At 36.3% G+C, this 12,971-nt stretch overlaps 1 protein-coding gene across 1 annotated transcript; it reads right to left on the reverse strand.

The window, feature by feature from the left end:
- Positions 1-2,029: 2,029 nt before the first annotated feature.
- Positions 2,030-7,075, reverse strand: LOC129283069 (galanin receptor type 2-like). Its single transcript, XM_064115193.1, has 2 exons — positions 6,920-7,075; positions 2,030-5,114 (listed from the first exon to the last, which is right to left on the reverse strand). The coding sequence occupies exon 2, from the start codon at positions 4,930-4,932 to the stop codon at positions 3,586-3,588; it is 1,347 nt and encodes a 448-aa protein (XP_063971263.1). The 5' UTR covers positions 4,933-5,114; positions 6,920-7,075; the 3' UTR covers positions 2,030-3,585.
- Between the last annotated feature and the right edge of the window lie 5,896 nt (positions 7,076-12,971).

Genomic DNA, 12,971 nt, shown 5'->3' on the forward strand with positions numbered 1-12,971 from the left:
GGTCAGACCCCCCCCCCCCCCCCCGCCACTTCAAAACCATTCCGCGGCCCCTGCTCTATAAAGACGGTTGCACGTCAGACAGTGTTCTGTAAATTTGTGTGTTGCCTGTGAATGGCTGTACTTTCTTCAGAGATTACACATCACGGATAATAAGCACTAGTCGTAAAGCTATATAGGCCTAAATAATTAGCATCAGCTCAAATAACTCGTCATCGAAATGGCGTAATTAAAAATTCCTTGCGCCGACAGTGTCAAGGTTAGGGGTTCGAAATTAAGCAGGTCTCGGCCGATGGACCTAAATTTAATTACGATGTTTCTCTCTTTCTTGTTACAAATTGAAGCGAGACTTTAAAATACAAATAGTGTATATAAGCTAGACTTGTAGTGTGACTCTAAGAACGGGCTATTTGTGGTATGGTGAGGATACGGGAAAAATAGTTGTAGTTTCGTCGACAGGGATTCGTACGATTTTGAAGATATTATTTATCCTGTAACATAATGTACAGATATCAATTAAACATCAGTTCTTAATCGCTCCAGCGAAACGCAAGATATTATGATTTTTAATTACAATATTTACTCCTTCGGGAAAAGGGGAACACATAATCACTTAATGGCATTTAATATTTTAGGTAGGTGAATATGTAGTAAATAAGCTCGGTCTGATTTTAAGGGTATATACACTTTATTTCTGCTGAGTTGTTCTGTCTGTATATAAACATTATGTACATAATGTACTACGTGTGTCTAAGTGAGGTTTTACTAGTTTTACAACCAGGACTGTTGTAAAAGATGCAATGCCATAATAATCAAATAAATATGAAAATATAAAAGACACTATTTTTGTTTGAGGTATTATTTGTGATAGTAAAGCACGAATCATCGGTTAAAAACAGGCCAATGATCATTTCACCATCTGTCAGATCAGATTCTTAAAGTACGCATAAAGGCAAAAGATTTTTTTCTTCAAAAAATCATTTCAGGGGGATATAAATGTAACCCTACAGATCTGCATATTTCATTTAGGATTTGAGTTATACTTGGCCTACTATGACTATATGTGACCTGCCACCCCAAAACCAACATAAGTCGACCAACATGAATATTGAGATTTTTATTGAGCTTGAAAATTCACTTCCTAAGCTTTAAAATGATTATGTTAATATTAACCAACAATAACCATTACAAGTACTTGATTGAATGCAGAGGAAATTCAGCAAGAGCTGGGAATTTCCAGGATGATACTTGTACTGACTCAAGATTTCTATTTATATCTAAGTAGCTGTTTGTAATGTACGTGTATATAATATTTGCTATCTAAAGGAACTGTTGCTGGCCTAGCGCCATGAGCGTCTCTGGACGGTGTGCGCGCTATATAAAATATCACTATTATTATTATCATTATTAAAAAATAAGAACACAATGTGCATCCTGTGTAATCTCAGTGAAACTTCCAAGCAGTCCGAACAAGTAGTATCTAAGAAACTCTTGTATCTTTTCTTTTATTCAACTTCACGACTTCAAATTCTTACAGTATAAAGAAGAAGAATTGCTCTTTCAGATAAATATTTTTTTTTTTTGGGGGGGGTTGGAGACTAATTTACTATTTTGTCTATTTACAGAGAACCTTACCTGGCGACTTATTTGTTGTTTTGGGGTGGAGTAGCTAGGTCACATATACTCGAAATAGATCTGCTCGGTTACTGTAATCTGCAATAATATGACTTCTAACCTGTTTTTTATGAATTCCTTGACCATCCACATGCATGTACATATGTGTGACTCAAATCACTCTGAATCATGATAATGGTTTTCTAGTGTTATCAAAACCCTTGTGTTATGACTGAAAGTCAGGAAAAAAATTTCAGTGCAAGTGAAATTATCAGTACAAGTTGAATATCTCATTGAAAAAAATCATGGTATTGAAGTGCAAAGAATGTCCTCAATGAAATCAATGACTGATTGAGGTGGAAGTGATGAATGATAATAGAATTGGAAATGCTACATATCAAGCAACTCGATTTGATATGAAATCAAAAAAAAGTATTTATTTGCATTCCTTAGTAACATTGTACAATAAAAATCATACAAATAAACATTGCATTTATTAGGTTTGCCTCCCACCCCCCCCCCACCTCCAATAAAAACCTAAAGGGAGATGAGGTAAGCAAAAGAAGCATAGCTTGTTAATTAGGTCCATCAGACATGTCAGAAGAAAAAAAATGTAGGATGGGGGTCGAGTGTCCGGACACTAAAATTTCGAAGCCTTCTTTTTTGTCTGTAGATTACACTAAAAATATGAATCAAATAATTGTAATCATCTTCTATTCCGTTCTCTATAATATTGCCCAGCATTTCGTACTAGAAATTGATGAAACTTCGCTTGTTCATTTCTACAAATGGCTGTTTAAAATCGATTGTCCGGACACACAACCTGTTCGGAAACACAACAACTGGGTATATATTACATGTTACAAATACTTGAAAGCAAGACTTACTATGACATCGAAACACTTGGTACATAACCACATTTACAACATGCAAGTTCAAATTATAACCCTATTTATCATGTACTAATAATGCAAAACATCAATTTTCTGATATTTCGAGGTCGCTGGCCCTAATGTCATTGACCTCTATAGAGGTCAGTAGAGGTCAAATCTTACTTACATCCTTCCATTTTAAAATGAAGCCTATGGTAAAATATAACACTTGTGGAAGTTTAAAATCATAATTTTTGAAAGTGTTAGGGTCTGATCAGTCTTTGTGCTACTACCAATAATCATGAAAATTCTCACTATGGCAACCATTTTGGATTTATGCAAATTATACATCTTTCCACTTCTGGGATTTTTAGGGACTTTTAGTATGTCATTTTGGGAACTTCAGGGAAATGCATTGCGGTGAAAAAAAAAAATATTGCAATTTGTTTGCGGTTGATCCTCAAAATCTGCTATTTTTCCTATATTAGAGAATAAAACAAACTTGCAATGTGTTCTTTTTTAATTGAATTTTTTGCTTCCAATAGTTTTAGCACATAGACCATGGCTTAAACCGGACCTCAAATATGGCCCATAATTTTTGATTATGCATATCACAGTTTGAAATGAATAAATAATGAACAACAAATCGCTCGACAAGGTTTTTCTTTTGAGATTAGTTTGAAAAAAAAAGCACCAGGTAATCCAACAAAATTATTTGATGACAATCTAAAATAGATTAATATCCAAAAGTGCTTGTTTTGCACCTGGACCTAAGATAATACTTTTTGTAAGAAAGAGTCTCTTACGAGAAAATTGTTCATAATTGATTCATCTCCTCATTTGCCAAGGAAAGTAAAACATAAGTATTACTGTGAGAAAATGATAAATGGAGAATGTCGAGAGAAAAATAACTTTGACTGACTGATAAAATCATTCGTACACAAAAGTAAAATTGGGTCAAAAACTTACCCCTGAGGCACTCCCTCATGAATTAATTCTTTCTGAGATCTACAACAAAAACAGTACTCAAATATTTAAAAGCACTTATAGGCATGATTGGCCTACTATTGTTAAATGACCTTGTCAAAATATTAGAAGAGAACTATACATTCGCTGCAAACAGTGGTGCGTCGTTTTGTGGCTTACCGATGAAAATTTCTTTAATAGCAGCACGGAATTTGGGGTACTGTGATGTGTAGATGAATGGGTTGATTGAAGAGTTTATAAAGGTGATGAGGTTGAGGATATCCCTGAGGGTGCTGTCAAGGTAGCCTTTAGCGGATCCGTTAAAAGAGATGATTACCCATGCAATCTGACTTGGTGCCCAGCAGATGATGAACGCAATAACTACAGTGAGCATGACCTTGATGATGCGGTTTCTGGCCGTGATGTGAAAGGACTGACCGGATTTCTGAGACAATGTTTTATCGTGACGACGAGACTGCAGATTAAGAGAGTAGGCCATTGCAGTCTGGGTGAAGATCATCAGCACCACTGGAATAACTAACCGTATCACAAAATTGATTAAAGTGAATACTTTCAATTGCCTCAGTCGCGATGGGACATTGGAGGCAGTCGCAACACAAGTGTTTTCCTCGGAAAAGTTCTCATCCAGCATCTGCTTGATATCAATGAAATAATAGCAACAGGAGAGTAGGGAGAATAACCATGTTGAGACGATGAAGATGTAAACGCGTCGGATGGAGAAGATTTCGCGGAAGCGAAGGGGGTAGCGGACAGCAACCAGACGTTCCACGGACAATCCCACTAAAATGATTGTAGATGTAATGACACAAACCCAAGTGAGGAACTCATAAAGGATGATGCGGCAGTACAACGCCCCTAGGATTGATGCAGGAACCTGAGCTGCTTGAGGAACTGGGATATTGCACAAAGATGTCAGCAAATCAGAGATGGTTAGGGCTAGGATGAGGACATCTGTCGAATTCGAGTTGAATTTGCGGACCCCAATGACAGCGACTACCATAGCATTGCCAAAGACACCCACTAGAGAGAGAATCAGTTGCATGATGATGTTCCAATCCCAAGAAAATTCCCATTGCCAATCACCAGTCCCCGTGGCATCTAAATCTGTTGGCAGATCACTGAAAGAGACAGTGGTCGAGTGGCTGCTAAATACTTGAATGGCTGCTGACTGTCTTTGACTTCGGTCAGACGTCAAAGAGTTCTCCGGCAATGGACGTACAGTGTTACTCGCCATTTCATCAGATGGTGATGTCCTCTGGGTGATCGGAGTAGCTGCAAAGTTGGCCCAATTATTCTCGGATGATGACGTCGGCCATGGTACCTCTATATCTGTGATCACGGTTCCTGATGTCTGCTCCATGACATCCGTGACATATTCAGAAGAATTAACCACTATGACCAATGCAACTACCAATAATCGAAGTCCTGTCCGACCGATACTACGCTTTATGCACATCTCCATGTTTGCTATCAGTTTATTCAGACTTTTAAAACAGGTATGCTTCCTCTTCACTTTTGGACCGTTATGAATTCGATGGACGCAAGTAGAACGTTGGACCAGGGGCTTCTTATATTGTGTTGTTCTTGTCCGATGTCCATGAACTTGAAATAACTTTTATTAGGCTTGCCCTCTCTAAATGGTGTCTGCAGTAAACGAAAATGAAATAAAACAATCATAGTAGGTATTATATGCGTAGAGAATTCATCAACAGCCCAAACTGCGGGTCAAACTGCTAATTGTTCTTAAATATGAGAAAGAGGAGCCTCACGCTGACATACAGAACACCCTGCATTGCGGAATATTTTTATCAAACCTCTTGATCGACCTGGTACTCTAATCTAATCGAGTATGCCGGTCAACGCGTTTCTTATACTTTAATATAGATCCAAATAATCATGATTGCTTGTTTCCAGTTTTTGCGCACTTTGATACTTTGAATATACTAGGATCCGATGCCCATTAATGCCCCTTTTTGTGCCAGAAGCCCCCTGAAAGAATGCGATGCGTATCGGCCTTCCCATTTTGCTTTCACAAATAATCCTTCATTTATCGATAATATTACCTCTAACTTTTGAACCTAACAAGTTAATTTGTTAGTTAATTTACTTTGAAATATTTTTTGCACAACTGAAGCAGAAACAGGCTAAAAGTGAACGTATTTTGAAAAGAAAATTAACTAAAGCTCAATATTCATTTATCTATAGGACTTATTCCTGGTCTGCACAAATTTGTACCCTCAGTCATACTTTTCACTGATGCCAGAAAATTGACATCGACTGTTGATATCATTGATTTGTGTGGGTGACGTGGCCGAGTGGTCTAAGGCGCCTGGCTATACATGGAATGTCCGGGGTTCGATCCCGACCGCGGCACTTATGCCCGTGAGCAAGGCATTTAATCTACAATGCTGTTTTACCTACTTTCAAATAAACGAAAATGCTATATGCATTAATGGTAACTAGGTGTGCACTTGTTTAAAAAAAAATAAATAAAAAAAAATTGATTTGCTATATGTATTATAACAAAACAAATTCAATGAATGCATTTTCCCCTATCACACCTATTAAAAGCCTCAATATTTAACGATCTTCTTCAGACGTAAATGATTGTCATTGACCTGAAGAAGATGAAGGATTGTCGAAAATTGTAGGCGTTAATAAAAGTTTAATTGGCAAAAAACATTAATCGTATTTTGTAATGGTAGGCGTAGATTAAATCGAAGTTCCCCAGAGCTATCCTTCCTTTTAAAAACTTGATGGAATAACATAAACATTTTAAATAACAAAAGTTTTCAAAAGGGAGGATAGTTCTGAGGAACCAATTGTTTTACACCTACCATTATTCTCGTACCCCCATTTCTTTCACAACACTGAAATAGAACGTGTTGCCAAATATCTTCGTGTATAATTTCTCACTTTTAAACTCTAAAAACAGAGAGTAAAAATTTACCCAATTTTGAGTAGAAAGGAAACATGCAAGTTTGCTGGGTAATGCCCCCCCCAAAAAAAAAAAAAAAGATATTGGGCAAATAATGCATGTTTGAATTAAGGGTAAATTTCAACGCAACATTGTGTTGTGAAAGAAATGGGGTACAACAATAACGGTAGGTGTATAGCTTAAATCATTTGGTTCCTCAGAACTATTCTCCCTCTTGAAACAAAATCTTTTTACCCAACAAACATGCATGTTAATCATTTTACCAAATACTGGGTAAACTTTTTAAGAGTGTAACAAACAAAGTTTTCATGAGTAAGTATATAGCGAGAAAAATAGCTTAGTTACAAGTTTTGGAGTTATGTGAGAAGGAAATGAGCAGTTTGTTTTGCAAATGAACATAGACTCATGATTTGCTGATGAAAAAAAAATGAAGTCGAAATGACAATCAAAACACTTATATAACCAGATTTTGTTAGAAGATTCCTCTTTAAAACTGAATACGAAAACTCACCCATGATGACTGGTGGTAATGAAGAAATGTCTTGGAATATAAGATGAGTCGGCTAACCATTTCTTTATATACAGTGTGGAATACACTGCACTGTTATTAATATTAGAATCCAAAATACGTAATACTCATAAATGCAATGACGCTTTCATATTAATTAACTTTTACTGAGTATTATGAAATTTAGAATCATCTTTTGAAAGGCGTGTTAAGCACATGAAGTGTGTGGAAATTGCTGGTGAGTGTGCGGGCGGATGTTGAGTGAGCATGCGCAGAATGCCTCAAATTTTCTTCGATGTTAAGCAGCGTTATGTAAGAAAGTATTTTTTTAACATTTTCTTTCTGTTTGGAGGGTTCTGTTTGGAAGTAATCATCAAGCCCCACCCCTTGCCACACTCGACAATATTTGTTATGTGATGGAAATAATAGGCCGGTGTTAAAGTGAAACTTCGGAAAATGAACCTAAAATGTCAGAAAACTTTCTGTAATAATAATCATAATGATAATAATGATTTTTCAATTTCAATTTAATTATTTACCATCTTTAAAAATAAGCAGATAAAATCTGACATGAAATACAAAAACATTTGTTTAAAAATGGAGGGCAGGATGTGTTTACGAATGGAGGGATACCCATACTAAGCCAAGTGTTTGTAAGCAGGGTCCCAACATACACTATACATTTGAGGTTAACATTATAATACAAATTATACATTAAAATACATATGTAACAATAAACACACACATACACCCACATCTCTATACACATAAATTAGAGATGGAGAGAGAGAAACAGAAAGAGAGGGGAGACAGTGATGGAAGAGGTAGGAAGAAAAGAGTCATGATAAGTACCATACACAATTCCTCAAACCATAATGATAATAATAATAAAAGGAAGAACAATAATAATAATAATAGAAGTAAAAGTAGTGATAATGATAATAATAAATTAATAAGAATAATAATAACAATAATGATAATAATAACACCGGTTGTAGGGTGATTTATACGGATGTTTCAGGTGGGCTAATGACAAGCAATAAATCTATTAACGATATTAAAAAAAACATAATCGTGAAAACTTCCACCCTACGTGCCTGGCTGTGCAGGGGCGTCGATCCATTTTTCAGATTGGGGGGGCAAAATCATGAATCAACTTTCCAAAGGCGCTCGATCACACAAAACAAACAGACTCAAACACACACACGCACACATATGCCTATATGTATATATATATATAGATCATATATATATATGTATATATATACACACACACACACACACACATCTCACCAACAAATTAAATTTAAAAAAATTGAAAATAATAGATGCGAGCGCGAAGCGCGAGCTGAAAATTTTGATCTTTAAAAAAAAAAAGAGTTTAATTTACGTTTTTAATAAAGAACCAGAAATATATCCAACAAAAGATTATTGCAAATCGAAGTGGGAGTTCTTTTGAGGTATAGAACTGAAAACGGGACATTCTATTCACCTATTCAATCATGAAAAGTATGGGTTTTTGCTACAGAAATGATGCGAGCGCGAAGCGCGAGCTGAAATTTTTTTATATTCTAATCTGAAAACTGGACATTTTTAGCACGATTTTAGATGAAGAACGAGTTGTGTATCTCAATCTCGCTTGCTGATTTCTGTGTAACATTACAATCTTATTTTATGTTTTGCACATGCGGAATTATTGGGGGGGCAAAAACGATATGTTTGCCCCCCCAATATTTTCATTGGTGGGGCGGTTGCCCCCCCTGCCCCCCCCCCCCCCCCCATGATCGACGCCTCTGGCTGTGTCAGGGGGTTAAGTAAATTTCTTCTCTATTTCTACTTGTTAGTACTAGTTTAAATGATAACAAACGCATTTCATTTACACATCATAATGGAGTTTACTTGCTTCTTTGATACTGCATTTTATTCATTTTTTTTTCGTCTCCAATGACCTTGTTATATCCAATATCGTCAACACCTTCCTAATACAAGTACTTATGCAATACTTAATTCTAATCACGCAAGTATTGTCTTTCATGGACATATGATTGAAAATAAAGATGTTAACAAGTACATTGGCAAACAATTGTTCAGCGAATAAGTGAGCTCATCCTTTTGAATTCAACGAGTTATCGCAAATGATTATTCCTTTTCAATCAACGTCAAATGTGACGAGCCATCATGCGCGGAACCTCTTTTCATTCAATCCCCTTTCAAGTGGATTTAAGAAGCTTAATGAGAAAATCTAGGGCATTTGTAATCCGTGTGCCCCTCCCATCTCTATCACTCTCTCTCTCTCTCACTCACTCCCAATAATTCTCCATCATCTCTCCCATTCCCTTCCTTCCACCGCTCTCCCATCTTTTCTCCCCCCCCCCCCCTCTCCCATCTTTTCTCACTCTCCCTCCCCACTCATCCTCTGTCACCCCCCCCCTCTCTCTCTCTACCTTCCTCCTAGCTACCTCTAGCTCTCATCGTCTCTCCCATTTTTCTCCTCATTGACCCCCCCCCCTCATCCTCTCTGTCACCCCGACCCCCCTCTACATTCCTTCCACCTCTCTCCAATCTCCCTCTAGCTCTCTCATCCTCTCTCCCATCTTTTCTCACTCACTCTCCCCCTCCCCACACTCATCCTCTCTGTCAACCCCCCCCCCCTCTCCCTTCCTTCCACCTCTCTCCCTGTAGCACTCATCCTCTCCCCCATTTTTACCCACTCACTCTCTTTCCCTTACTCATCCTCTCTGTCACCCCCTCTCTCCCTTCCTTCCACCTCTCTCCCTCTAGCTCTCATCCTCTCTACCATCCTTTCTTCAATTTTATTTCCTCACTCCCTTCCTTCCAATCCTCTTCCATCTCTCCCTGTCTCTCTCTCTCCCATCATTTCCTCATCCTCTTCTTTCCATCTCCATATAATTTCTCTTTTCATCTCTATCCTCCACTTTGTCTCATATTCACTTCATTCTTCTATTATGAATGTAGCTGACAATGATATGATACCATATTTACAAAGAATCAACAAGTCTGTAGGTGTCATCTGTTAGAGATTGGTATTCCTATTTGCCAGTTAAAGACCTTTATCAAATCTCTACAGGTTTGTAACCTATAATGTAACATTATCAAAAGTGTAGTCTTGTAATATAGACCCACTTGAATAATAACACATCAACTCACTACCCAATACAAAGTTATCCATAGTCCATACTTCAATTATTGTTCATGTATTACCAAGTAGAAAACAAGTACATTTCCTCTCAAATATATTATTAGTGTCTTTATGAAAATAAATCTATAGCATTTATTTATTCTCTGAAAAGGTATAAATCAAGACTAGCTATCTATAACGCACAGTCAATGAGAAACGAAGTTTGAATAAATTAATGAGACTATCAAAGGATGTAGTGACTAATATGAGCTGCTGGTCTCTGTCATACTTCATATTTTAATTCATTTTTATATGAAATAAACAAACATATTCCAATCAAAGTATGAAGGAGATTGTATGACCTCTTCAATACAGTGAGATAACACAGTCATTTTATGCTAGGAAAAATACAAGGAACATATTTGATTTCATGTAATAACATACAAAGAGACATATTGACTTTTATTTTACCATGAACAAAATATACATAATCCAGACTTCATAGAGAGCATACATATGACACAACGAGCAAGCTATGTGGTTTACACCTTGCTTCACAGGGGGGGGGGGGGCTGTTGAATGACCAAAATAAGTTTTTCAATGCGTTATTGTCAATGGCATAATTCTGTTTGCCAGATTTTTTGTTAAAGTGATTGGTTAACATTGGTTTGACTTTAAAAAAATCTGAGCTAGAAGGTCACACTTGTCACCTGTGTCTGTGATATGTTACAAAAATGAAGCCCAGAAAAAATTGCGTTCGAAAATAATTATTTAATGCTTCAAAAATTGAAATATAAAGTGACCGAAAACACCATCTTAATTTCATCCCATACACTTATGTGTACTATTTAGGCGTCTATAAGACGCCTATTTACAAAATCGGGGTTTGCCTTGTAGTTTTAGCTTTTCATTCTCAATAATAGTCGTTTTCAGGGTTTATTAGTTCTAATACATGCACTTGTACACATGTTTCATCTTGGTTTGAGAATTTTTTAAATCGGCTGCTCACAAAGTTAAACAATACCTTTAATTTGCCATGTTTTTATGGCAAAAGTTTTATGCCACGGGCATAAGGAGTAAAAGTCAGCGAAAACAAATTTCATCATTCAGTTTAGAATTTGATTAAGATAGCCAAGGGAAACTGAGCTTGATAATATATCCCATTATCAGTTCATTAATTTGAATAAAGCCAATGTTATGTAACTGTTTTTTCCATTAAAAAATCCCTTTAAAAAAATTGCTCCTTTGTTATTTTTCATCTGGTTTTGTTTACCATCTTTTCTATATCACTTCAATGATCTGAGTCATCTTATTACTTGATTGACACAGCTTGAAATACTGAAATTGTATCATTTCGTTTCATCCCGTTTGACTACACAGTCATATGACTTGAGGCAAAAAGGCTCCAAAACAATTGAATTGAATCAAACAATTGAATCAAATCAAACAACTGAATGGTATCAAACTGAACAGGTTTTATTAAATATTGCATTTGATAGGCAAATGGGTTTGAGTCTTAACCCTAATTCTCCCGGGGGGGGGGGGGCCATTATGGCCCCCCCCCCCCCTCGACAATTTTCGCGATATATCTGCTGCGCAAAATTTTTTGACCTCGCCGCTCACTGACTTTTTACTTTCAAATCTCGCGCAAATTTTGAAACCAAATTTGTGACGCCCGGGTACGCGGTTACGACATTACGCAACATTATGTAAGTGCATGTCAGACCCAAAATTGCTCATAAACGTGATTTCATGTACAAATCCAATGCAAATTGTGTATTTGGCCAAAATTCATAAATGTATCATTATTTCTACTTTTAATGATTAAACTTCATTAATTTTGACTTGTTTATGATTAGAATTAAGTCTGGAACGATTTCCATAGAAAAAACAATAAAAAACAAAAAGTAAAAAAACAATGAAATACATAAGAAATTTAAAAAACAATAAAATACATAAGAAATCGGTCTTGGTACCAGAATTTTTTTCATTCACAATTGTTAGGAATGCTATAAAGAATATTTTCACCAAAAAATAGCATTCTAGGAGCTTTACATGTATTTAGTGAATCAGAGCAAAAAGTATGATTTCATGAATAAATTAGCATAATTAATTCATATAAAATAGAAATATATGAATTCAGTGAAATTTACCAATGCAACTGCGTAGATTACGTCATTCTCTACCATCATGCAAATTTTTGTTGTGATCGCGCAATCCACGGCTGAGATCTTAAGGGGGGGCCATCATGGCCCCCCCCCCCCCCCCCCGGGAATGACAAGAATCAAAATACCCCGAGAGATTGAGGGTTAAGGGGGAACTTCTGCGTAAAATTGATCAAATTTTAATAAAAACATGTTGAGTAATATCAAATAAGTGTGAGTTTCATTCACAAAGCATGAACTACATTGGATACTTGGCTGAGAGCAACCGCACTTTATGCTTTCACAACTGCCAGATCTGAAGTAAATTGACTTCAATCCGATTCAAAGGTCATTAGATATAGCGCCTTTTCCTTTCAGTTATAAAGCGCTTGCACACACACTACTACTCCATGTTTTGGCCACTAAAACAATAATTGAACACCTCGGAATGGTCAGCTTTGTCCATGTAATTCATTGTTGTCTTTAGCAAAATAGATGATATTTAAAGGGGAAGTGAACTGTGTGGTCTCTCATGTGTATTATAAATACATAGTCTTAAAATATATGTTTTTCAGATATCTACTAATACTACAAAGAATAAATTGACCTATTATTGTATTTGTATGTAGAAACTAAAATGTTTCGAGAGGAAAAGTAATTGTTTTGTTAGTTGGTAACACAATTATTGCGGTATAAACTGTATTGAGTAGTTAATTTGCATGTTATCATTCAAGTGGGTCTATATACTAGACTGCACTAGCATTATGGGTCA

Source organism: Lytechinus pictus, unplaced genomic scaffold (genome assembly GCF_037042905.1).
Source record: "Lytechinus pictus isolate F3 Inbred unplaced genomic scaffold, Lp3.0 scaffold_20, whole genome shotgun sequence".
Classification (NCBI taxonomy): Eukaryota; Metazoa; Echinodermata; class Echinoidea; order Temnopleuroida; family Toxopneustidae; genus Lytechinus; species Lytechinus pictus.

Bases quoted from the DNA above. Each gene is read 5' to 3' on its own strand.
- LOC129283069 (XM_064115193.1), bottom strand. From the start codon at position 4,932: ATGGAGATGTGCATAAAGCGTAGTATCGGTCGGACAGGACTTCGATTA.